This window comes from Ammodytes marinus (assembly GCF_949987685.1).
Source record: "Ammodytes marinus genome assembly, chromosome: 5".
Classification (NCBI taxonomy): domain Eukaryota; kingdom Metazoa; phylum Chordata; class Actinopteri; order Uranoscopiformes; family Ammodytidae; genus Ammodytes; species Ammodytes marinus.
This window is the reverse complement of record NC_137234.1, coordinates 33,275,265-33,301,038: the sequence shown is the minus strand read 5'-3', so window position 1 is coordinate 33,301,038 and position 25,774 is coordinate 33,275,265. Positions and strand designations below refer to the sequence as shown.

Genomic DNA, 25,774 nt, shown 5'->3' with positions numbered 1-25,774 from the left:
TCCGTCACGCCTGGGTGTTGTTGTCACGCCAGGGTAACTTGTCTCCGGGGCTGCAGCTGGACCCTACTCCTCTTAACATCTCTGAGGAGGCTACAATTCTGAATTGTTTTAATGTAGCCTACATTGTATTGCCTCTGGTTTATATATTTGAAAACATCACTTTGACCAAACATACATTGAATGGAATGAGTCCAGACAACCTGGAGTCTTAATTCTTTCTGCACGCATTAAAGCTATACAGGCACAAGACTTAGGCCTACATACAGCGATATAGGATGCTTGTTGAGTTGCCTACTCAAGAAACAATAAATACAATGCTTGTTTTGTTATATAAGTTAGGCCTATAGTAATGATTTTGGTTCAAAATTAAGTTTAGCATAGGCTCTCTCTTGGCCCCAAAAGACCATGGGCCCTATTGGCTGGACCCTTGAAAGCTGCTTTCTAGCCCTAATGCCGTTAGCCTACCCTTTGCAATCTTACCCTTGAATCAGCAGCATATGTAACTCAGGGGTTACACCTCGCAGCACGGTTGCTGGGGCGCTGCTGTGAACTGACTCAGGTCCCGCCTGCTCCACTAACCCACCCCGTGTATCTGCTCCACTTCAGCCCCCGCCCAGCCCACTGCCAGTCCGCCCCGCACACACAGCCTCTGGCCACGTCTCAGAACACAAGCAGCTGCTGGCCGAGAGAGAGGAGAGGACCGCGGGGTGTCGGTACACACAAGCACCGCAGCGGCCCCAGGCAGCCCGGGGCCAAACACAGCTCAAGGTAAGATTATTAAGCTTAATATGGAGGGGAAATAATATGAACCAACGACCACCTCTTCGGCCAGCACCGTTTTTTCCCTCCCTTCTCACCTAATGGAGAGTCGTGTCCCTAGTTTCCTTGGGACCGGTGGAAGGTGGAAGTTAGCGGGCGCACTTTTTCGGGAGACAACGCATCAATTATTTCGTCCCGTTTTCCTCCCGCAAATTGAGGCATAGCCTACTCTTTCCGAAATAAAGTAATAAAAAGAGGAGTGCTTGGTGGCTAAACGCATGCAGAAACGTATCTATGCTGCTTGAACCTAACTCTGAATTTATAGAAGGTTTCAATGGCAAGTCCCTCATGTAGAGACAGGAAGGGGGCTCCATTACACCCCGTTAGTCCGTGTGCGTAGGCTATGCAGCGGTTCTATGTAGGCTACATAGAATATTGTCGTTGAAAGGAATCTAAAATGGATAGGCTCATTTAATCGATGAAGACCTTCGATTGGAGACCTTTCTGAATCCCAGCTGAGGATCAGTGACGCTTGTCTTGTACCAGACGCAGGGGCAGTAGGCTACTCGAGTTGTAAAAAAAAAAAAAATCAGGGGGGTGGTGGATTGGATTTAACATTTAGGGACAGATCATTTGTGATGACAGCGCATATGATGGGAGACCAACGGTGTACCCTTATGATTATTGTTTAAGCACAGAAATTCATCAATCTGGTGCACTTTGAGAAGAAAGCTAAGGCTAAATCACCTGTGTCAATGTGAGCTATTTAGTACTATTTTCTGGAATAATTTGGAGACACAGAATTACCAAAAAGCAGAAATAAAAAATTTATGTTTGAAAAAAAACTGTCAGTTTCGGATTTTTTTAAATAATCCCTTATCCCGAATTCTGTCTTTGAAGTCTTCGTTAGGCCCCTGATCTCCTACTAATAATATCCTATTAAGGTAAATACAAGATTACTGCAAGTCTTGTAACATAGAAATAACTTATGGTTGGGACAAAATAATATAATTAGCTTATAGCTTCATGACTGATTTAGTACCACCAACCCACTTTGCGTAGTTAAAATAAAATATGTGGACAGCTTTTAAGATATATAACATTTGAGGAACAGTTCAACATTAAAATCTGAGCTTTAAAAGGCCCTGAACAGTTAACATGACTCTGGTCTTGACTCTGACCTTTCATCTTCATCTTACTCCTTGCTGCTGGTGGATGCTTTCACCCAGGAGAGCAGAGAGCTGCTCCCCTGGGCTGCCTGCTGTAGCTCCCTTTCTTTTTCCTTTTTAACTTCTCCTTTCTAGGCATTATACTGCAATTTGTAAATAAAAAGAGACCAACCATATAAATAAGACTGCTTGGTTACATTACAAGGCACAAGGCTACTTTTTCTGCACTGAAAAAAATTTGGAGTGTGATTTACTTAAAAAAACCTCTGTAACAATTTCCACGCAGAAATTCCTAGTAAATTTAACTGAGGGAGCAAATTATATATAATATGATATTCTCAAGTTAAATCTACTTACCAATAATGATTAAGTTTAACCAAGAAATTATTGTAACGTTTACTAGCAAATTTCTGCTTTCATGAGTAAATTTTACACAATCTCCTTCAGTAAAATGTACTCTTAGATTAGCACGGCATTTACTTACAAATTTCTGTAAAAAATACTACTTTTTTTCCCAAAGCTTTTAATTGGTTGGACCTAGTTCTTGTTTTAGCATTATTTAAGTAACATTTATTTAAGTAACATTTACTTGAAAAAAACCCTGTAACAGTTTTCCACACAGAAATTATCTGTAAGTTTTACTCAGGAAATGAAGTAAAGTTAAGTAACAGTAAGAAACACAAAACATGAAATTACTTTATAAAAATCACTTTTATTTTCCAACACTATTGCTTACAGTATTCCAACACACTGACTGGCATTAGCAGATACATTTAAAAATAAAAAACAGTGTTGCCAGTTAGATCTCTCTCTCTCTCTCTCTCGTGTCCCTATCCTTGAATGAGTGCGTTTGAAGAAAGAACTGCCTAAAAGTATCACTTTAAAGTGCAATAACTGCAAGTACCATAAAGTGCAATAACTGAAAAAAAAACATGACTTAGGCAATTATGAGACTAACCATATGTCAGTTACCATAACAGAATATACAAACATGTAATCTTACAAACTGGGCTCAAATATTTGGAACAGGACATTTCTTTATCTAACTAGCTCCCAAGTATTTCCTCTGAACCACAACTTCAACAATGCAACTGGTTCGGGAACCGGCACAGAAACAATCATCTCAGGATAGAAGTTTGTTGTGCAAAGCCCGGACTTTGGGAGACATCTTCAGGATGTCAAGCTCAAGAAAGAGCTTCTGAAACACTTCGAATGTGTATTTCAACTTTGGTGGGTAACTCAAGTTCATTGCATAGATAAAACCCATGAGCAGAAGGCAAGCCTTTGCCACACTTTTACAATCATCAAGAACCTCTTTTCCCTTGATGATGATCAAGACATGGGCAGGGCTGTGGCCTTCCTGTGCAGTACTTCCATGGACGACAACAATCTTCAAGACATGATGAGCATGGTCATCTCTGATGGCTTCTTTGCTGACATCCTGTCAAAAACATGTGAATCAGTGCTTGGAAGTCATTATACTAAAGATATTTTCTTTAAAGTTCCTGAATATGCAAGAGGTGATTTACTGGGGTGGCTTATTTGAGTGGCCATTTACTACTTATACAATAATGCAACAGAAATAAGACGCTCAGAGCAAGACATTGGTTAAATGCTGGGTATGTATGTACACAAGTACTGATTTTAATTAATTTAATTTTCACATAGATGGACACTTAACTTAAAGCGGCTACGAGTAACATTTAAATATCTTTTAAACAGCCTCATGTTTCCTCTGATAATCATAAATTACCTTTAACAGCAAACGAGACCATCAGTGCAAAGAATGACGTTTTTAAATAGTTTTTATTACTGCTTTTGGTCTGGTCGCACACCCAGTCCGATAACCTGGCATTATTTCAAAAACCCATAAGGTTGTTAAAAACTTTAGATATTTTCAGAATCCTCAAATACTCTTGAAGAAAAAATCATTTTGCTGTACCGTTTTGTTTGGACTTGAAACCCAGGTACAATTAGCAAACAGGTTAAAGACAATTTCACCAGACAATATTTTTTCAGTCTTTTTAGAATAGTCTTGAGGACTATGAAAACCATGTCAGACTACCAACACATATTTTTAAATATCCTTTTGGGTTTTTCAGACAACACAAGTTAATTATATTTCACAGAATATGTTATCTCTGTGACCCAAAGTAATGCTAATACACGGAGAGGCACAAACCTGGGCCAACCCCTAAGATGTGCTTAGCTCCAAGGACATAAACAGGTAAGTATACTGTATTCAGTGTTGAGGGAAAATGTGAGATTGGCTGTGATTCAACAAAAAAAAATAAGAAAATGGGTAAAAATTAAAAAAATACATTGAAATAAATGAACATTTTTAAACATTTCAGATACAGCACTAGTCATGTATCTTAAGCACCAATTTAAGTTATTGAATTTAAAAGGTTTTTCCCCTTGGAGAAGAAACAAATTTAATATGGTCTGAATAATAATTTCACAAATGTTCAAAATGTACCTGATAGTCTTTGATGAGTTCCTCTGCAGACTCTCCAAGGAACTCCATCAAGCAGCGGATGGTGACATCTCTTCTGCCTTCAGCATGTTGCTGTTACACAGACAGAAGTGAATTTATTGCTGAGAACAAACATATTATCTTTGTTCAAATGAGCTGACGTGTCATCAGTTATCCTATGTATTTATTAGCTCAACATATGACGACAACAATTATATTTTTAAACTTTACCTGGCTGAGTGAATCCAGCATAGGCCTTGTTTTTGTGCCCGGGACCCCGCCCTTTGTCTGAAATATCTCCAGGAGTTTGGTTGAGTAACTGTCCAATTTTGACAAAAAAGTTCGCTCCAGATGAAGAGTTGTGATCCTTCTGAACTCCTCTTTGATCTGAAACAATTACAAATAAAAAAAAACACAACATGATCATGACAACCCACCTTGCTTGAATAATAAAGTAGTCCTCCCAGTTTAATACAATACTACTAAGCAGCAACACAATCTATAGCCTTCAAAATGATGATCAATTTTAAGCAATACTTCTGTTAAAAGATACTTAGTTGCTACATTATACTGTCCACCTTCCTAAAATGAATGTAGTGTAATACCACTGTTTTTGCATGGTGAACTTCATAATCTTGCAAAGTGTATCTTACTTATCTTCTTCCAGCCTGTACACACAACAATACAAGCATCAGGTAAAGAAACACAAGAACTGGATTTACCTGAGTTTCACAGAACAGCCCAGGCCATCTCTCCATGAGGTCTTGGACTGCAGGGCACTGCTGGACAACTTCCATTCTTCGATAGGAGAAAGACCTCTCCATTTTCTCACCAATGATCTTCTCACAGTTTTTCTTCTTTACTTCCTGCAACAAATCCACTCTCTCCTTCTCTAAAGAGTTCTGTGTCTCAACAAGTGGCAGTGGTGGCAAGTAATTAACTTCTGCCTTCTTTGGCTTTTCGATGTCTTTGGATGAACCCTCTTCAGAGATTCTTCTTTTCAGGGAGTTAACATCATCATAATTGCCCATTTTGTATTTGATCCTCTGTTGCCAACTATATAAGCCATTAAAAGACCCCGGGTCTTTGAGGCATGGGTACTTTTCAACCAAAGCTTCTACCACAGCTAAAACCTGGAGACCAGTTGGGTATGCTGTATATGAAAATATGGTGTCTGCTAGCCTCTCGAGTATGCTACTCGTCACTTTTGGGTTGTTCAACAGTGTGCCATCCTTTTCATAGGCTTGGTTTCCTACTTCCATCATAAGGTCTACATCATGAGGAAAGGCAGGTATTGGAAACGTTGCCGGCCATGGCTGAGACCATAAAGATTGTCCACTTTCATCCGAGGAGGACAGCAGAATTGTGTCCTGAGAATCAGAAGACTGGCCAGCGCTTGTATCAGAAGACTGTTCTGGAACTAAGGATTCGACATGAGATACTTCCACAGGACTGAGAGTTAGGACATTTGGTTGAGTAAATACAAGCTTTAGTGTAGCTTTGTCTTGCACTTCTTCAATGGAGCTTAGAGTGAAAAACTGGCCTCCAAAATCCAAGTCTTGATACATCACATTAAACGCCCTGGTGATATGAAATGTCTCTTGAATAACATCATTAAGGTCCTGAAGGGAGTTTGGGATGCCTAAAGGTAGAACCAGTTTACGAATGTCATCATCATCCAAGATGATCCGCAGCTTTGCCGGGGTACCCATCTCCACAGGAAGAAGCTGCAGTAATACAGAACAGAGGAATGAATCAACATGAAATAAAGCATACTGTCACCACCACTGCGTTGTGCCAGGAAAAATCCTACATATGAAATCATTTACATTTAAGAGGCAGTATTTGTATTTTTTAACATCTTTCCAATTAGTATTTATTTTTTGGCACCTCTTTTACTTGCAATATATATTCCTCTTTTAAAAATACATGTGACTTATTTAAATATATTTCCCTTTAAAAACGTTTAAATTAACTGTATTGCCATTAGGCCTACTGTTTTAAATCAGCATGCAAGTTTCAACAAAGAAAATTAAATAAATCAGACTGTATTTATATCACAATCATTTATGAGTGAATACACTTATAACATACTGACTTCTAAGTCAAATGGGCCATCACTGCTTCACTAACAAACTGCATTTAATATTACTGGAGTGATAGCAACTTAGCTTGGCTAGCTTTAATGTTAAACAATGCCTGGTTTAGTATAGCAGCTAGCTGCCTTTGCGATTAGCATTAGCTTCGTGGCTAACATCATTAACAATCTTTTAAACATTTTAAACCAATTACAATGATACAGCCTGTGCCACAGCGGTGTTAACACTCAATAACTCATACTAGTCTTACGAGAAGTAACATTATCTGAACAAAGCAAGCATTGTGTTGTCAGTTTAACCAACAGGCTAATATCAGCAAGTCAAAATGGTGCCTCCATTCAATGCTAACTTTACCGGACCTCAAAACACAACGGGCCCTAGATGAAAGAGGCTCCTCGCGTTCGGTATCACACACTGTGGCACTGTTATCCCTGCAGCCCTGTTTACTTAAATGTCCATGCTGTTTACCTGTGCTATGTCTGTGTCCATGGACCTCTAAAAAGGACTCATGCAAGTCCAATAGTGTTTAACAGCCTGCGGACGCGGGAAGAGCCGTTAGCCGGTTAGCTGCTAAAATAGTAGAACAATGACTAAGCCGACAGACCATTAAAAAGTAAGTTAAGCATATAAGTTAACATACCCCAAGGCTCCACGTCCATGAATTGTCTCATCAGATGAGCACCGAAACAATCCCCCAGTCGAAGTGTGTTGTCCAGAAGTCCTGTTAATGCCTAGTTCCTCTGAATTCAAAATGTACTGAACTCATCCACTGAGCATGCGCAAGATTGCAAGCTTACATACTATATTTGTATACTATCTATGCCTATTATCTAAGTAAAGTTTACTTGCATATGTCAGGCTGTACGGTCAATACAGTTGTTATGTTAATATTACTTGGAAGGATGGATAATATTTACATATAAAAATGAGGATACATAATTACAAATAAAAATCAAGTAACACATTAAATAAAGGGTGACATTTTGAAGTAGAAGCACTGAAATCATATTTCCTTGTAAAATGTAATCAAATAATCAAGTAATAATTACAAGCCCAAAAAATCATTTTTTTCAGTGTGCAGGCAATTGGGAATTGCCTGTTTGTCATTTAGCAAATAAATTACTGCAAGTGAAGTATTAATTATATAGCCTAAAGTAAACCTAAACAACACTAAATATTCAGCATACTGATAGATTCACATGCTGTACCAATGACAAACTCCGCCAACATTAGTTGTGTTCATCACATATCTATTTTTTTTTTGGGCTAGCTTGTTAAGCAGGACAGTCGGCTAATTTATGCTCAGCTGTGTGGCGCTGCATGATAGAGGCTACTTTATAACAGAGACAAATAAATGCAAGTTATAGCTTGGCAACTGAGGCTTAGGGGGCAAACAATACACTCTTGACTCCATTCATGTATGTGTTACCTCGCTGGTGGAGCAGGGCAGGCCGGGGAGTAGGCTAGGTGTGTGTGTGCAGCAGCTGTGAACTGCTGCGGCAACGCGCCTCCGTTTGTGTCCACTCTGCGCGTTCACGTTGACAAAGGAAGTGTGTGCGGAGGAAGAGGAGGGGGGGGGGGGGGCATATTTATTGGGGCATTATTGTCAAACGTTTTTAATCGTTGAGCATATAGATGATAATGTCGGCATGGGCCACATACACTGTAAAAAAAAAAAAAAAAAAAAAAAACGAACTTTCAGATTATTATTATTTTTTTTCAAAAGGGCACTTGATTGGGCCAGGGGAAAAGGGCAGGTGCTTCAGCACCACTTCAGGTCTACCTGTGCACGCCACTGCGAGTTATAAAGTTAGAAGACAACATAACATGCACGGTGTCTCCACGGCACCATCACTGTGATCAGCGGAGAGTGTCGTGCAGGGCTTAAATAGGCCTATAACACTCGCCAATTTAGTCTATAGTCTATTAGTAAGTTAATGATGATACCATTCACCCGCCACTTTGTCTGGGGAAAGATTTGTGCTCTGCCGGCATCACTGGTAGTAGGTAACACAACAAAAAAGAAACCTAAGTGTTAAGTAGCACAAAAAAAAACTATTTAGTAGGTAACACAAAAAAAACCTGTGTTAGGTAGCACAAAAAAAAACTATGTAGTAGGTAACACAGCAAAAAAAAAACCTGTGTTAGGTAGCACAGAAAAAAAACCTATGTGTTAGGTAGCACAGAAAAAAAACCTATGTGTTAGGTAGCACAAAAACTAGTAGGTAACACACCAAAAAAAAACCTATGTGTTAGGTAGCACACAAAAAAACCCTATGTAGTAGGTAACACAAAAAAAAATAAACTATGTGTTAGGTAGCACAAAAAAAACCCTATGTAGTAGGTAACACAAAAAAAACTGTGTTAGGTAGCACAAAAAAACTTATGTAGTAGGTAACACCAAAAAAAACCCCTATGTAGTAGGTAACACACCAAAAAAAACCCTATGTGTTAGGTAGCACAAAAAAAACCCTATGTAGTAGGTAACACCAAAAAAAAAACCTATGTAGTAGGTAACACATATCTATGTAGTAGGTACTACAATTTTGTGTACCTTATTGTAAAGTGTTACCAATAATTATGATGACAGTATCTCTCAATTAAAAATCCACTTGTGCTGTCAGAAACACTTAAGGAATGTTCCAGACAAAACTAGTAAAATTGCAAGAGGGAAAAATCTAATTTATTTAAAAGAAATTTAAAAAAAAACCTGTAGAACGCAATATTCAATCGACTTTGATTGTTCCTGTGAGAGATTTCATTCTTGCTGTTTTGTTTCCAAATGTTTGATGAATAAAAACAAAACGTTTTTATAAACATCACCCTTTAGTTTCTTTTTTTAATTCGCCCCTTGCATCAACCTGAAAACATGTACAGTAGGCAGCCTGAGCCGATAGAAGAGAAGGCTTTGGGGGAGCGCTAGCTGAGGGGAAGAGACAGTGACCCCGATGTTGCAGCAGCAGCATCGTTGGAGGCGGAAGCAGCACTAGGCTTGTTTACAGGCTTAAATGAGCGATACGCTTAACAAAAAGTTGTGTAAGTCGGTTTGGATAAAGGAGGAAGTGAATACGCTTTTGCGAACAGCATTTACTATCCGAAAGAACAAGTTAACGTGTGAGAAAAGTCGTCGAGGAGCCTACTAAAGCCCCTATCTCACTGGGCTGCGACAGTGTGCGACAAGTTGGAGACACAAAATTGCGACAAAATATGCAAATTAGCGACAATTTTCACTTGCAGTCTCACTGAGTTGGTTCCTCACAACACGTTTGCGAATGTCCTGGCCAACACTTGCCAGGAGGTCGCATTTATGTCTCGCGAACGTCTGGCGAGCGTCGCACGATCGGAATATCAGTCTCATTTTTGTCTCAAATCAGTCACAATTTAGTTTCATGTCGCCAACCCCTCGCAAAGTTGTCAGACATTGCTCGCACTTTCTGACTCGCGGAAACTAAATTGAGAAGGGTTTGCAACGCGTTTGAGACACATGCGACCACTATGAGACTATTTTGAGACTAGATTTGCAGGGTTTTTCCTGGCTCAGAATGGGCCTTTGGGGGGTCAGAACGCGACCGACTTTTTGTGCAACAGTAAAGGCAAACGGTTTATGTATTTTAAGAGGGTGTGGGGTTGGGAGAGGGGAGTTTCTGCCCAGCTCAAGAGCATTTCAGTCAGCCTGTCAATCACTGCGTTACCATGGAGCTCACTGACGCTTATGAACAACATAGTATAGTTAAAAAAAAATCCCCAAAATCAATGCAAAATGTTTGTACATTGTTTAGCGTAATTTTGAAGCGCCTTTTAACATAAAAAAAGAGTTGAGAAAGAGAGCAGATGTCTGAGGTTGTTGTTGAGGAAGACTGCCTGGCTAAGTGGTTTATTTATCCTCTTAACTGAGTGCTCTTTCCCCTAATACTCGCAGCTGTTGTGTGCAGCTGCACCACATCTTGATCTAATGTTCCTTCATATGAACAGCTGAGAAAAGAACTGCTTTTGGTAACTGCAGTCTCAGAAAAAAAAACATGATAGATAGATTAATAAATAGTTTAAAGAGACAGAGGAAACAGAACATCCCAGCTGCCTATACGACCTACCTTAGATCAAAAAGGTCAAAACCTTTTAGTCTATGGTCAACACATAAAGATGACAGGGGGTGCTTGTGGTGTAGTGGTTAGACTAAAGGCCAGGACACACCGGTCCGACTACCGACTGTCGCCAGAAAATGGAGTCTGCCGATTCAGTCAGCTCCATTCTCCCCGACACGGTCAAAAAAGTGCGAAGAACACACCGAGCCAACTACTGACTTGCCGTACGTTCTGCGCTTGCGCCGGATGAAATTAAGTAGGCTGTTATAATAACATAGGCTGTCATTATAACGGAGAGAATGCATGCTGCACACACACACACACACACACAGACAGACAGACAGACAGACAGACAGACAGACAGACAGACAGACAGACAGACAGACAGACAGACAGACAGACAGAAGTGAAAGTAATAGGCCTATCTGCAAAATCTATGCAAATAGGGCTGCAATAAGTACTTAGTGAACAGTGAGTCTTTGGTATTTGTCTGTGTTAATATGAGATACTCCCATCAGATGTCAATCATCAGTCAAACTTGAGTGCAAATATCAAGTTATTCAAATATTCTAGTAATTTACATACAATACAGATAAAATCATTCATATAACTATTGTGTGGCATGTTTGGTCACAAACAGTGACCTGTTAAACACACTGTAAATGGGAAGAGGTTCAGTAATGTCACACAGAAATAGGTCTACTGGTTATTATGAGCAATTGATAAGCACGACCAAGACTTTAATTTAAAATAGTGTGATAAGAATTAGGAAGTATCCTTATACAAAGGCCTATAGATACAATTAAACAAAATTATTAATGAATTTCAAGGGTGTAGGTTATGATTAAACCTCGGTTTAGGACACTTTTTAAATGGGGGGTCTGGGGGTGCCCCCCCAGAAATTTTTGAGCATTCATCACTTCATTTCATGCATTCTGGTGAATTTGTTTGCATCAAGTTTATGTAAAGTAATTGACAACATTTAGGTTCCCAGTGACAAAAATAGAATAGAATACAATGCAGTAATATCATGCATTCTGTATTGCTTTCAAATATTGATTCTCCTCTATTGTTAAAAAAAATTGGTTTAGATTGTAAAAAAAGAAGAAGTGATTATTCACGTCTATCATTGAGAATGTAGTGGCTGGCGGTATTTTACTTGCCTGCAATCTTCAAATATTCAAAAATAATAAAGTGCAAAATTATGCAATATTACCTAGCTGCATTCACTTGCAGTCGGACATTTGAAACTCGCGCTCGTAAATGTCTCTTAACAGCCAGAAATAAATGTTTAATTTGGCGCTGCCAACTGGGGTGGCAAGGCTTTTTTTAGGGTGGCAGCTGCCACCCCGGTAGATCCGCCCCTGCTCCATATGAAAACAAACAGGGGATGCGACGGATATAAAGGCAAGATCAAGGCGCAATGTTATGATGAAATAAATAAGTAAAAGTATGTCCCAATTGTAGCATACTGCATCGTAACTAGATTCTTGTTATCGTCAGAAGTAGAATGTGGAATAGAAGGTATGCAATTCGGAACGCAGGGTATGTTGCTGAGTTAGCACACACTTATCCATGTCATCCGTTCCTTTTAGTGTCAGACAGAGACACAATAGACAGTCTAAGAAAGGATTGAACAAGAGATTTGTTTGTTGTTTTGTCAAATCAAAACCAGGGGCCTGTTGCATAAAACCAAGATAAGGGATTAACCTAGGATATTTCGGTTATCCTGGCTTGAGTTTGCCTCGATTCGGTTGCATAAAAGCGGAGGGACATAAATTACCATGGAGATGTATCCTTTACGTTTAGCCTGGTCCCGACCAGGCTAAACGTAAAGGATAAACTTATTCTGTTGCCTGATTGGCTCAGTCAGCTGTCACTCCGATCTGAAATCAAGGTGTTTAACAGTTATTCCATGATCTTCTGTGTACTGCTTTATTTTCATTAGCCTGTTTTAAGGTACCACATAAAAGACTGCATTGTCATTTAGTTAAATAGTTCTTATTTTTTATTTATTTAACCTGAACCGTTTATAATTAACTTAATTATAATTAGATTAAGATGAAATGATAAAAAGTATAATAATTTATGTAATAGTCTGTTCATATTGCGGGCTATATTTATACAATTGATTATCGATGGCAGATGACGTTGCAAATGTGGGTCAAATAAATTCACTTTGTACTTATAACTATATCGAGGTGCATCTGAAACAAAATTAAATATCAATGAAAATTTTCTTTTTTCTGTAATTTAATTCAAAAAGTGAAACTTAAATATATTCTAGATTCATTACACATTAAGTGAAATTAATCTAGAATAAACATACTTTTCAGAAGGTCGACATTTCTGTATTATAAATCCTTTTTCTGATTGGTTATATGCAATATTCTAATATTTTGAAATACTGGATTTTTTATTCCATGATCAATCAATCATCCAAAAAAAGGGCCTGACATATTTCACTTTGAGTAATGAATCTATGAAAGTTTCACTTTTTGAATGGACTTTCCATGATATTCTATTTTTAGATGCACCTGCAGACTGCTCACTGTCAACTATTTTATCATAAACAAATGCAGGGACATCAAGATCAGTTGGCAGAGAATACATCTGCTGCATGAAATTAACTGCCCCCTGATTTACGGTTTAAACTACAAGGCATTGTGGGAAAATGGTCCGTCTTTTCCATTTTTCCATCAGTAAATCTGTGTTCAATCTCTGGGTCTACTTCTGAAAGCTGTGGGCTGGCACTTAACAGAATTACTTACACCTGGCTTGACAAAGCAGCCCCTTTTCATCCTGGATTGGTGTTTATGCAACTGACTGATCCAAAGTGCCCAGGCTAGACTTTGTCAAGGCTGGCTTTATCAATCATCCTGGATATCTTAATTCCACTTTTATGCAATAGGCCCCAGGATTTCTTCACTTCCAGTTCAAATGAGTAAACTAGAGGAACATATTTACATCTGACAAACTAGACAGTTTTGTATGTCTCTGCCTCCAATCTCGCTGATCTTTCTACAGTGTGTGAAATGTTATAAGAATGGATAGCATATAGGACCAGATGAAGAATCGCTTGCTGTTTTGGGCAAATCAAGGTCATTTTACGGCCTGTCCGTTACTGAGGATGGTAAGTGCTCTCTGCTGTTGGACTCTCATTTTGTGTTCGTTTTCTGCAGTGCTGTCATGCAGCATTTCTCCTGTATTGTAGTTAAATGTACTTCCTCCAGATGGGCAGGCTGTTGAACATGAAACATGCTCTAGATTTCAAGGACATCAAAAGAAACTGCCCATTACCTGGACCCAGTAACACAGCTGCACCCACTCAGAGGAATGACATCATTCGGCAACTGAGATTCAGACATTAACTTTAGACGCCTGACTGGGAAGTTTTTTGGAAATATAGCTTCATCAGTGAATTGAAACTCAAGGAGTTAGCTTAAAGGTTCAGTAAACAGAATGGTCAGTTTAGCTAACTTCCTTTCAGTTACTGCAGTTAGCAGTCCTCTCCCTCGTCCCCACGTCACCACATTAATGCACTGCGGTCTTCAAGCAGCGAGTTATCTAGCATCATCTCAGATCCATAAGTGTGATAAAACATGATAAAAACCATTAAAACAGACATTGGGAAGGATTTTTACCTGCTCCGCCATACCTGCGCATACACATTCACCCATCTGTCGCTCTGCACGTGCACCAGCAGTGAGACGGGTGCCCGTTTGTAGCGTTCTCTCTTCTGATTGGTTATCAGTAGTGGGATCCCCGAAAAGTTTATTTGCCGATTACATGCAGATCGAGTGACTGAGAGATCGGCTTTATGAAACGCGCGCACACTATATAAGTGATCACTGTAGGAATAAAGATCGATTTAACACTTATATTAACATAAATAAATCGCTTACTTCGCCTTCAAGATGCATTTGCGTTTGTTTTGATCTGATCTTGAGTTTGTTGCAATCCATGTTTAGACATGATGTTAGAGGCTGCACAGTCAAACAGGTGTTATTGGATCGCTCTGTATGACCAATTGTTGATATAAGAAAATCTTTGCAAAGAAGGGACGGGCCTTGTGATTCACTAAATCATTTTCTCAAATTGTCAATGAGACATATGATAAAAAACTGAATACATACAGTACACAGGGATGGATTGGAGGCTACAAAAACCCACATCTGGTCTTTGTTTCTGAAAATGTTAAAGTGATTTTTGTATAAATATGACGGGAAAGTCTAGTTTTTCAATCTTGAATAGAAAACCATCCCTCGTTTTAAAAAGATAAGTTATGTCAACTGTGAATTCTTCCGGTGTGTTCCAGTAAAGCTGCTGATGACTATTACAACAATAGTGGGTTAGTATAAGTACGTATTTGAATAAAAATAGGATGGTATGGTGTGAACACTTTCAGCTGTGGAGGAGTACTGAAACTGAGTGGGAGGGAAGTAAAGAGAGAGGAAGAAGGATCTGTCATGATGTCTACTGTTTACATTTGTATCCTGAGGGTCTGGAGGTGAGAAGCTCATGTCAGGGCTTGTTCAATGAGCACAACAGATTATAGTATGCTTGCTTGGATCACCTCGGTCAGCAGTGATCTCCATATCCTCCCAACTTTGAAGGACTGTCCACAACTTTTCTTTTCTTTTTTGGAGAATTTTCTTTTTACTTGTTGTTAACAAATTTAGCCTGGAAATCCAGACCCATATCTAGAACGATAGATGGTCTGGCCACAATCAATAGTAATTTCCAACTCAAGGGGCGGCTCCTACTCGTGCATTTCAAATGCCACTGCACGCAATTGGATAGCACTACAACCAAGCCCCAACCTCAGCGATTTTTACCAGCATCCAATAAGAAAGTGACCAAAATTGTAGTACTTTCCGGTGGCCACTGGGGGTGGAACCAAGACTGAGCATTTTTTCTTTGACTCACTCGTTAGACAGGTCGTTTTCAAAGTCTTATTAAACCTGTTTACAGCCTGGTCCAAAAAAACATTCTAGTTTGTATGTTTAGGTCATATCTCCATGACCACACAGAGGGGGGTGAATTTTTTTGGACCACGCTAGTTTTTATTTTATCGGAGGTTAAAATTATGAATAATTAGGGGCGCGGCCTCTTGATTGACAGCTAGCCTCTGTCCCTCACTCCGTCTCGAAGGCTGGTGGTCAGGCTTAGCATGCCAACTCCTTTGTTCATTTGTGTGGTGGAGCCCGGGGCAAAGATGACTTGCTCCTCGGTAAACTGTACCAACCGATGGTCTAAGAACTGTGGTCTCCAGTTTTTTCCGTGAGTAACACTGTATTTAAAATTTTTTTTTATGTTACGAATTAAAAGGTGTTGGTTTCGCAAGTGTAACAGTGACAGTGTTAGCTCTGTTATGCCAGCTAATTGAATAGTTGCAGGGTTCGACATAACCAATGGCCCGCTGGCCCGGGGCCAGTAAAATCATATGCAGGGCAAGTTGATTGGCCAGTCACTGTCCCGCCCGGGCCGGTAACAGCCAATCACAGTTCAGTATCTTTTTGTAGACTACATCATGGTTCATTGCGCGTTGAGAGTCGTAATGAAAGCAGTGTTTATCAATATAATAAACATAATATAAAATATATTTTTTAATGAAAGGCCAGTGGACAAACGATGCGTGGGCGTTTTGACAGTAGGAAAAATAAGTTATGTTGAACCCTGAGCCGCACTGTTTTACAGTCTATGGGCATGGTATACTGTGTTGAATACGTGTTTTGAATATCGGTTTGAATCATATATCATAAACCATGTTGGCTGCCTGCATTTGGAGCCGCCCGGGCCCGAAGTTTGTTTGGACACGAGCTGGTATCGGTTCAGAAACAAAAGGGGGCTCCGGGTCTGCAGCCCGGTGTTGGGCTGGTCGGTCCAGTTAAACCTTTTATATACTATCTATGGGTTATATGGCGTAGGTACACTTTTGCGATATAATACAGTCATATGAAAAAGTTTGGGAACCCCTCTCAGCCGGCATTATAATTGACTCTGCTTTCACACAAAAAAGATAAAAGTGGTATGTCTTTAATTTACCAGGAACAGCTAAGTACTGGGATGTTTTCCAAACAAAGATTTTTTGAAAAGCAGTATTTAGTTTTATGAAATTAAATAAAATGTGAAAAACTGGCTGTGCAAAAATATGGGAACCCTTGTGGTCTTGCTGATTTTAATGCATGTAACAGCATGTAAAACTGAGGACTTTAAACACAAAGTTGGTTGGATTATGTTGTTAAGCCTTGCACCTCATATAAAGGTCTGTTTAATCATGATAAAAGGTGTTTTAGGTGCCTAAATGCAAGTTCCACTTCTCTTTGACTCTCTGCAGAAGTGAGACAGAATGCGATCATCAAAACAGCTCCCAAAAGATCTTAAAAACAAAGATTATTCATTGTCATGGTTTAGGGGAAGGCTACAAGAAGCTTTCCCAAAGGTTTCAATTGTCAATTTCTACTGTAAGGAACGTTGTCAGGGAATGGAAGGACACAGGCACAGTGGCAGTTAAACCCAGGTCTAGCAGACCAAGAAAAGTACAAGAGCGGCATATGCGGCGGATTGTGAGAATGGTTGCACACAACCCAAAGATCACCTCCAAAGACCTGCAAGAACATCTGGCTGCAGATTGTGTATCTGTACATGGTTCTACAATTCAGTGCAATTTGCACCAAAACATCTGTATGGGCGGGTGATGAGAAGGAAGCCCTTTCTGCGCCCACGTCACAGATACAGTTGCATGGAGTATGCAAAAGCTCATTTAGACAAGCCAGATTCATATTGGAAGAAAATGCTTTGGACTGATGAGACAAAAATTAAGTTATTTGGTCTTTATAAAAAGCAGATGTTTTGGTGCAAATTGCGCTGAATTGTTGAACGATGTACAGATACACAATCTGCAGCCAGATGTTCTTGCAGGTCTTTGGAGGTGATCTGTGGGTTGTGTGCAACCATTCTCACAATCCTCCACCTATGCCGCTCCTGTTTTTTTCTTGGTCTGCCATGCCTGGGTTTAACTGCCACTATGCCTGTGTCCTTCCATTTCCTGACAACGTTCCCTACAGTCGAAATTGACAATTGAAACCTTTGGGAAAGCTTCTTGTAGCCTTCCCCTAAACCATGACAATGAACAATCTTTGTTTTTCAGATCTTTTGGGAGCTGCTTTGATGATCCCATTCTGTCTCACTTCAGCAGAGAGTCAAAGAGAAGTGCAACTTGCATTTAGGCACCTAAAATACATTTTATCATGATTAAACAGACATTTCTATGAGGTTCAAGGCTTAACAACATAATCCAACCAACTTTGTGTTTAAAGTCATCAGTTTTACATGCTGTTACAGGCATTAAAATCAACAAAACCACAAGGGTTCCTATATTTTTGCACAGCCAGTTTTTCACATTTTATTTAATTTCATACAACCAAATACTGCTTTTCAAAAAATCTTTGTTTGGAAAACATCCCAGTACTTAGCTGTTCCTGGTCAATTAAAGACATACCACTTTTATCTTTTTTGTGTGAAAGCAGAGTCAATTATAATGCCGGCTGAGAGGGGTTCCCAAACTTTTTCATATGACTGTATATGCTCACAAGTTTGCGCTCATTAATATTGATAGTTGTAGGGGCTATGTGCATTCGTATAATCGGCTCAGTCCCGCGGATAAAACGATGGTTATCAGGGTTTTTTTTGTTTGTTTTTTACATTCGTATGAACTCAAATCATACAATTGTGGCTGTGTTTCCACAGCTGTGTTATCCGTGGATATTACGACGGTTATCATAGCCTATACTGCGTGAGTTAATGCAGATGTAAATACATGTATATCTGCATTAACTCAAATAAATATACAATTGTCGCTGTTTCTTTCTTTATTCCTAACGTTATTTTTGGGAAAAATTATTGATTGGCTAGTAGTGCATTCATTTTATCTGACTCTTTCTGTATTGTTTGACTCAGTGGTTGTCTCTTTGTCATCTTCCAGGTTAACATGGAGGAATGAATGTGTGCCTCTGTTCTCCCTGATCTCCACGGTGAAAGAGCAACGGTGTGGCCCTTTATCAGGCAGCAAGCTGAAGTCAACCTACATTCAGACTATCCTCATCTTATCTGCTTGTGATAATTGTCATTGATTGTGATCTTTTTAAAGTGTTGCATAGTCCTAATTATATAAAAAAAACATAATTTTATTAATTGATAACTTAACAGGCCCAAATTTATTATCTTTTGACTATTTTAGTGTAATTTCTAATGAAAATATGCCGAAAATGTTTCATACTTACAGCTTCTCCTGTTAAAATTGTAATGCAAAACTTTTACTTGTAACAGAGTAATTCAACAGTTTGGTATTTGTACTTTTACTTCAGTAAAGGATGTGAATATTTCCTTCTACACTGTTTAATCTTTACCTGGGTCATCTTTGAATCTTCCTTATACAAGCAAAATAATTTTCATAAGTACTTTTAATATAACATAATGTTCTACTTTTACTCAAGTGATATTTTAATTGTTGACTTGTAAAAGAGTCAGTTCTCTGATATGATGATGATACTTTTAATGACCACACAGCCAGGCTGGTGGAATTTGTTTTCAGTACAGCTCCTTGGTACAGGTTACAACTTTACATTGAACATTAGACATAGATACAGACAGGCACATTACATAATACAAAATGGCCATGTTTAATCCTCAGCATTCAGATTTTAGAATGTTAATTGCAGTGAGAATAAAACTGTTCTGAACCGGGTTGTTTTGGAGGCAATTGTCCTGTATCACCTCACAGAAGGAGCTGGAAGGCATAGTGTGCAGGGTGAGTGGGATCAGAGATGATCCTGCGGGCTCTGTGTAGTGTGTAACAGTTTGCGGGATAGTAATTCAAGGGATGGTAGGGGGGTGCCAATAATTTTGGATGCTCTGTTGATGCCCTGTCATTTCTTCCGGGAGAGTGAGTCAAGGCTGCCAAATCAGACTGTTGGATGAGGTGAGGGTGCTTTCAACGATGGCTGTATAGAAGCAGAGCAGAAGATGGGACCTTACTCTGAACTTCTTGAGCAAGTCTTTGCTGGGATTTTTTTTAATAGATGTGTGATATGGAATCTCTACCCTTACTCATGTATGGTTTTCAGCTACTCTTTGGTCCACCGATGGGCTGTAAAGCCCACTGTAGCAAATGGTTATTTGTGATATTGGACTATATACAAAAACTGATATTTTTTTTGTATTTGAGCAAAGTTACAACAGCTGGGCAAGGGGTGTAAAAATGGTACTATCATGAGCTACTGTGGTCCCCTCTTCCACACAAAACATTACTGGAGCCACAAAGTGTATTTAATAATTTAATTTAACTGTTGCACCTTAACATAAAGACCTGCTCTGAATATTTTATATAATATATGTAATTATATTCAAATAGGCCATTAAATTAGTGTTCTCATCTGTTAATAGATTGTATTTGTCCTCACTTGTCATGTAGCCTATTCTGTCAATAACATTTTCAGTCTGTAGACCAAAATAAAATTAATATTATTGCAAATACATTGAGTTTCAGCCCATAGTCAACACTAGAAGGAGTCATTTGTTTCAGCTATGAGCTTCTTAATGCCCTCTCTCAGGTGCTCGGAGATGATAATGAGAATCTGTTCAGCTCTGTTGGGGTTGTTGGACCAGACTGGAGGCAGGGAATTACGTGACTGAGCTCGTCTACCGGTAGGCTAACTAGTAGAGCGAGTGCTGTTAGCCTAGCTCCTGGCGGTCGTGCTAAATGTTGCTAATTCGGTGTACGTCACGGTACTTAAGCTAGATGGGAGGATCTCCCTCCCTCCAACGTCACTACATGCCCTTTTTTGGTACAAGGAAGTGAGGCGGAGTCAAAAGCTGGCAAGATGGTGGCGCGCATACAACAAGAAAAAGGGATGCTCCTCGGTGAACTGAGATTGGCCATGATGCTCTATCCATTTATTATACTATCTATGACTACAACCAATCAGAGCAATGAGGTGACGTATTAAGCCCTGTTCATTTAGCCAACAGCGGGATTAACTGTTAAAGATGAAGTAAACGGTTTATTTATGTTAAAGGTGAAGTAAGCGGTTTATTTATGTTAATATAAGTGTTAAATCGCTCTTTATTCATACAGTGTTCACTTTCATAATGTGCGCGTTTCATAAAGCAGATTTCTCAGTCAGCTGCTCTGCATGTAATCGTCTAATAAACTTTTCGGGGATCCCAAAATTAATATCCAATCACAAGAGAGAACGCTACAAACCGACACCCTTCTCACTCATGGTCTCATTGCCGTGCACGCCAGAGCGACAGATGGGTGAATGTCTATGCGCCTACAATGGCGGAGCAGGTAAAAATCCTTCCCAATGTCTGTTTTGATGGTTTTTATCATGTTTGATCACACTTATGGATCTGAGATGATGCTAGATAACTCACTGCTTGAAGACCGCAGTGCATTAATGTGGTGACGTAGGGACGAGCGAGGGGACTGCTAACTGCAGTAACTGACAGGAAGTTAGCTAAAAGAACCATTCCGCTTACAGCACCTTTAAATTAAACTTTTGCCGTGGTCGGTCGGCAAAACAGAACATTCCTCTTACTTGGTAATGTAAGATTTGAGTGCCGTCTTCCAAATCGTAAAACGTCGAGGCCAAAGCAGTCTCAAACTCAAACAACATATCCGCAGCCATCTTTGATGTTTACTATCACGGCTTCGACGGCGCATGAACAGCACTGTCGTTATCCGGTTACGTCCGCCCCAGAGCACCATACATAGGGCTCTGGCCCGCCCATATCAGAAAGAACCAATTGAAACGTAGCTCAGGATTTCTTGACATATTTAATGAACTTCAATGGAGAGTGTCCAGGCGCAGCTAATTTAATATACCAGCGCCTAGCGGCAGTTCTGGATTTCCAGGCTAGAACAAATTCATTTTCGAGGCTGGAATAGACTACTAAGTGGGCGTCCCTGTCCTTAATGTTACTTTTAGTGAATGTCTGTTTAGCTTGAGAGTTGCATCCTCCCATGATGGGCTTAATGCTCTCTCAGAGACTTCTCCCCTCCCAAACTCTTCCTTGAATAATAACCTGTGTTCTAGTTTGTTTTTGGAAGGCAGCCTAGTTGACTCTTAAAGTCGCAAGTCTAGCCTCTGAGACCAGCAATATGTCACCAGATTTGACTACAATGACTTCATGAGCCAATCAGTGGCTGCCTTCCACTAACTGATTGGCCCTGTCATTTTAGGACCGGAGTACTCCTCACGGAGATCGGAGAAACAATGATAATGAAAATGGATTGGATTTATATAGCGCTTTTCTCGCACTCAAAGCGCAAGTTTGGGATTGAACGGTCGAGCAAAGCCTCTGTGAAAATCCTAAACCATGGAACACACATCCTGCGTCTACCTCTGGAGCGCGTCGCCGTCTGTTACTGCTGCCTCTCTCGCTTTTTTCGGCCACACATGTAACGTCTCAACTGCTGCTCCTGCTGCATAGAGTTTTCATAGATAATTCCCATTATTATGAAGTTGTTTCATGTCATTTCAAAAGATGTGTCTTTGCTTTGGCTAAACAAGCATTAGTCAAAGAGCAGTTTTATGAAGGTCCCTGTTACAGCTGAAAGTACATTTGTGCATTTTGGAAACATTTCCCTGTCCAACTTATCCTCTCCTGTCTCTATCTCTTTCTCTGCAGCAGAGTCACTGGGGACCTACAAAAGAGAACCATCCACATCAACACCAGAGCCTGACAGTCATCCACAGTCAGCATGCTCCGCTGCAGGGTAAACCTTAGCACCATGATCTTCCTGGTGATCCTGCAGGGGGCGGCGGTGGTGTTGTTCTGCGGCTGGTACGTCCAGCTCAGCCCCTGTGGCTCAGCTCCCTCCAACGGCAAAGTCCACGTGCTGCTGCTGTCGTCATGGCGCTCTGGCTCCTCCTTCCTGGGTCAGGTGTTCAGTCAGCACCCGTCTGTCTTCTACCTGATGGAGCCGGCGTGGCACGTGTGGACCAAACTGCAGAAGCCGAGCAGGCGGGTCCTCCGGATGGCAGTGAGGGATCTCCTGCGAAGCGTCTTCCAGTGTGACTTCTCTGCCATGGAGGCCTACCTCCCGGAGCAGCACAATGTGTCCTCCTTGTTCATGTGGAGTCAAAGCCGTGCACTGTGCTCACCGCCGGCCTGTCCTCTCACGCCGCGCAACCAGATGAGCAACGAGACCCGCTGCTCGCAAACGTGTGACGCCCAGGGTCTGCGCGGGCCTGAGGAGGCCTGTGGCACTTACAGTCACGTGGTGTTGAAAGAAGTGCGACTCTTTGAGCTGGAATCCCTTTACCCGCTCCTGCAAGACCCCAGCCTAGACATACGCATCATCCACTTTGTCCGAGACCCTCGGGCTGTGTTACGGTCCAGAGAGGCGTCGGCCAAATCCTTTGAGAAAGATAACGCTGTGGTCTTGGACCAGAGGAGCATTCCAGCAGCCGAGGTGCAGTATCAAGTCATGCAGGAGATCTGCCGTAGTCATGTGCGCATCAACGAAAGGGCCATCCTGAAGCCCCCTCCCTTTCTAAAAGGCCGCTACAAAATGGTCCGCTTTGAGGACGTGGCACGCAACCCACTAGAGGAGATAAATGCCATGTATGACTTTGTAGGTCTGGATATGACCAGACCGTTGGGGGAATGGATCTACAGGGTGACCCATGGGATGGGCAAAGGCTCCAAGAAAGAGGCCTTCAAAATAACTTCACGTAGTGCTGCAGACGTCTCCCAGGCTTGGCGTGGCACACTGCCGCACAACAAGGTCAAACGTGTCCAGGATGTGTGCAAAGGGGCCATGTCATTGTTAGGGTACAGGACTGTAAACAGTGATAAAGAACAAAAGAGACTTGACATAGATCTACTAGTACCACAGGAGCCATATCAGTTCAGCTGGTTGCCAGCTAAAACAGAGCATCCAAGTAATACTTAGAGGAAGAATGATGAAGACATCAACACCAAAATACTACATTGGATGAATGTCTATATTCTTTATAGTTTTGGTTGAATAAGTCTTGCTACCATAGACCCATTCATCATGTAATGATTTCCAGGGTTAAAGCATTGATATGTGATAGGGATGGGCATTTTAAGAAATTCAATTGATCGATCATCGGGAAAATTAACGAGCAATTATCAAGTAATCGTTATCTTTTTTTAAATATTAAAAAATGCCAACAGAACATCCAAAATACAGCGTTTTTACCATAGACTGTATACAAGAGGTTTTTACTCAATTACATCTTTATTCCAAGATCTTCTAGGCAAACAACAATCTATTAAGACAAGGCAACTTTTTAAAATAAAATAATAATAAAATGGAGCGCTGGTTAAAGCCCGAGGCTATGAGCCAACAAGAAGCCAATGCTACGATACCTTTAAAGTTTAAACACATATGCGCCTCCTAAGATGCTGCCAAAGACTGCATAAGGGCACGGCACGTTTCTCTGAGTGGTAAAGGACCTAACGTTACTTCATCTAATCATCATCTAAAATGTGCAAATTAGTTCCCTGATGAAGGCGAAGTAGGAAAGCATAGACACTAAAGTTAGCTGCTAATGCTAGCGGCGCTAACGTCACACAGGGTCGGATGTAGGCTTCAATGTACAAGTGGTCCATAATTCGGTTTGTTTAAGTGTTGTACTTACAAGGTTTCACAATGCTTAATGAACTTAGTTATTTTCGGTTCTAAAGCTGTCCGGTCCGATGCCAAACTTCTCCTTAACTTCTTCCTGTTTATGTTTTGAGTTGACATAACGGCAGCTCGCAGACTGCTGCCTGAGCCTGTTCTGGGGCCTGTTTCAGGTAGCTGGTTTTACATACTCTGAGTTTAATCCTGCGCTCTGAGTTGGTAAACTCAGAGCGCAGGGTTGATGAGTAACTCTGGGTTTTCGGTTTCAGAACAGTGGATCAGCGTTGGGTTTATCAACTCTGAGCGTGTTCACTCTGGGTGGAGCATGTGCGTAAAAGCCATCGTCAATGGATCGCTGATAACATGATTCACCATGGAAACAGAAGAAACAAATGCTTGATCCTCCCACTTCTCCACTTCTCAAAAAAGAAAAAAAGAAATCTCCGCTCCTTCCCACAGTTAGAAATATTAACGAATGAGCTTATGGTAGCCTATGGAGAAGAATTAACGGGATATTGTCTCATAACTCTGATCTAATCTCCTCGGCAATTCAGAAAAAAAAACAGAGCAAACATTTTTTGTCAAGATAATCATTTCGCTTCCGTATGAGAAGCCACAGTCTATTTTAAAAAGTTACTCATATCAGCTGTAAAGTAATAAAGCTGGCGCGGCACAGCATTGCTGACAGTGTTTTATTTAGACAGAGCAAGTATGAACTAAGGGGAATGTGCATGTTTACCAAGATAAATAGCCTATAAGAACAAATGTAAAACAAAGATGTATATCGGTACAAGGAGTAAACATGGAATGTCTTGGATGAAGAAATTAAAACGTGTGACACGGTACAAAGATTTCAAAAAATATTGAAAAAGAAGATGCTTTACAAAAAAAAAAAAAAATATTCACTGTATAATATGTTGGCAAGCTATAGCCTAATAGCCTACTGTGCAGTAAACAGAACAGACTGTCGCTTCTTTTAAATGGGGAGTGAAAGACATTAACATCAGACACATTAGGTGACAGTTTCCATTGAAGAGCCTGATTGATTTATTACCAGATCCATTTTCCTCAAGTGATCACAGTTTAAATGATTATATCATTGTTATATTCATATTAGGCTATTTAACGAGGCTCGTCTGTGACTTTAGGATCGCACAAGTAACGATCGCGTGCAGCCGCAGCGTTACATGAATCCACCTGACATAAATCTGTTCAGTGGCACACACGTTAAAAAACATACAATACAAATAGGTTTATTAATCTGAATGTAGAGCATGTCACGATGTGTAAGGTGGCCGCCTATATGAACGGACCGAGGGCTGAGAACAAGGCTACTGATCAGATAAATGATCGGTCAAACGTAAAATCATCAGGAAATGATAAAAACATCCCGATGGAGATTTCTATGGAGTGACTTCGCTTTAAACTGTACAGGGACGCGTGTGACAGTGACACTCTTTCTTCAGTCGGAGCTGCAGCGTAAAGTGAAAACAAACTCAGGGTAGGTCTAACCACCTACCGAG

The 25,774-nt window shown here is 40.3% G+C and overlaps 2 protein-coding genes across 2 annotated transcripts; one reads left to right on the top strand and one right to left on the bottom strand.

The window, feature by feature from the left end:
* Positions 1 to 636: 636 nt before the first annotated feature.
* Positions 637 to 25,036, top strand: chst6 (carbohydrate sulfotransferase 6). Its single transcript, XM_080027783.1, has 2 exons — positions 637 to 768; positions 22,283 to 25,036. Exon 2 carries the CDS (start codon positions 22,356 to 22,358, stop codon positions 23,550 to 23,552), a length of 1,197 nt encoding a protein of 398 aa, XP_079883909.1. The 5' UTR covers positions 637 to 768; positions 22,283 to 22,355; the 3' UTR covers positions 23,553 to 25,036.
* Positions 3,052 to 5,435, bottom strand: LOC307250630 (uncharacterized protein; the record flags this gene model as incomplete). The annotated part of the gene is made up of 4 exons (XM_080027747.1): positions 3,052 to 3,369; positions 4,408 to 4,497; positions 4,636 to 4,791; positions 5,127 to 5,435. The coding sequence occupies 4 exons, from the start codon at positions 5,433 to 5,435 to the stop codon at positions 3,052 to 3,054; spliced, it is 873 nt and encodes a 290-aa protein (XP_079883873.1).
* Positions 25,037 to 25,774: the final 738 nt, after the last annotated feature.

Coding starts and splice junctions, on each gene's coding strand:
- chst6 (XM_080027783.1), top strand. CDS start 22,356: ATGCTCCGCTGCAGGGTAAACCTTAGCACCATGATCTTCCTGGTGATC.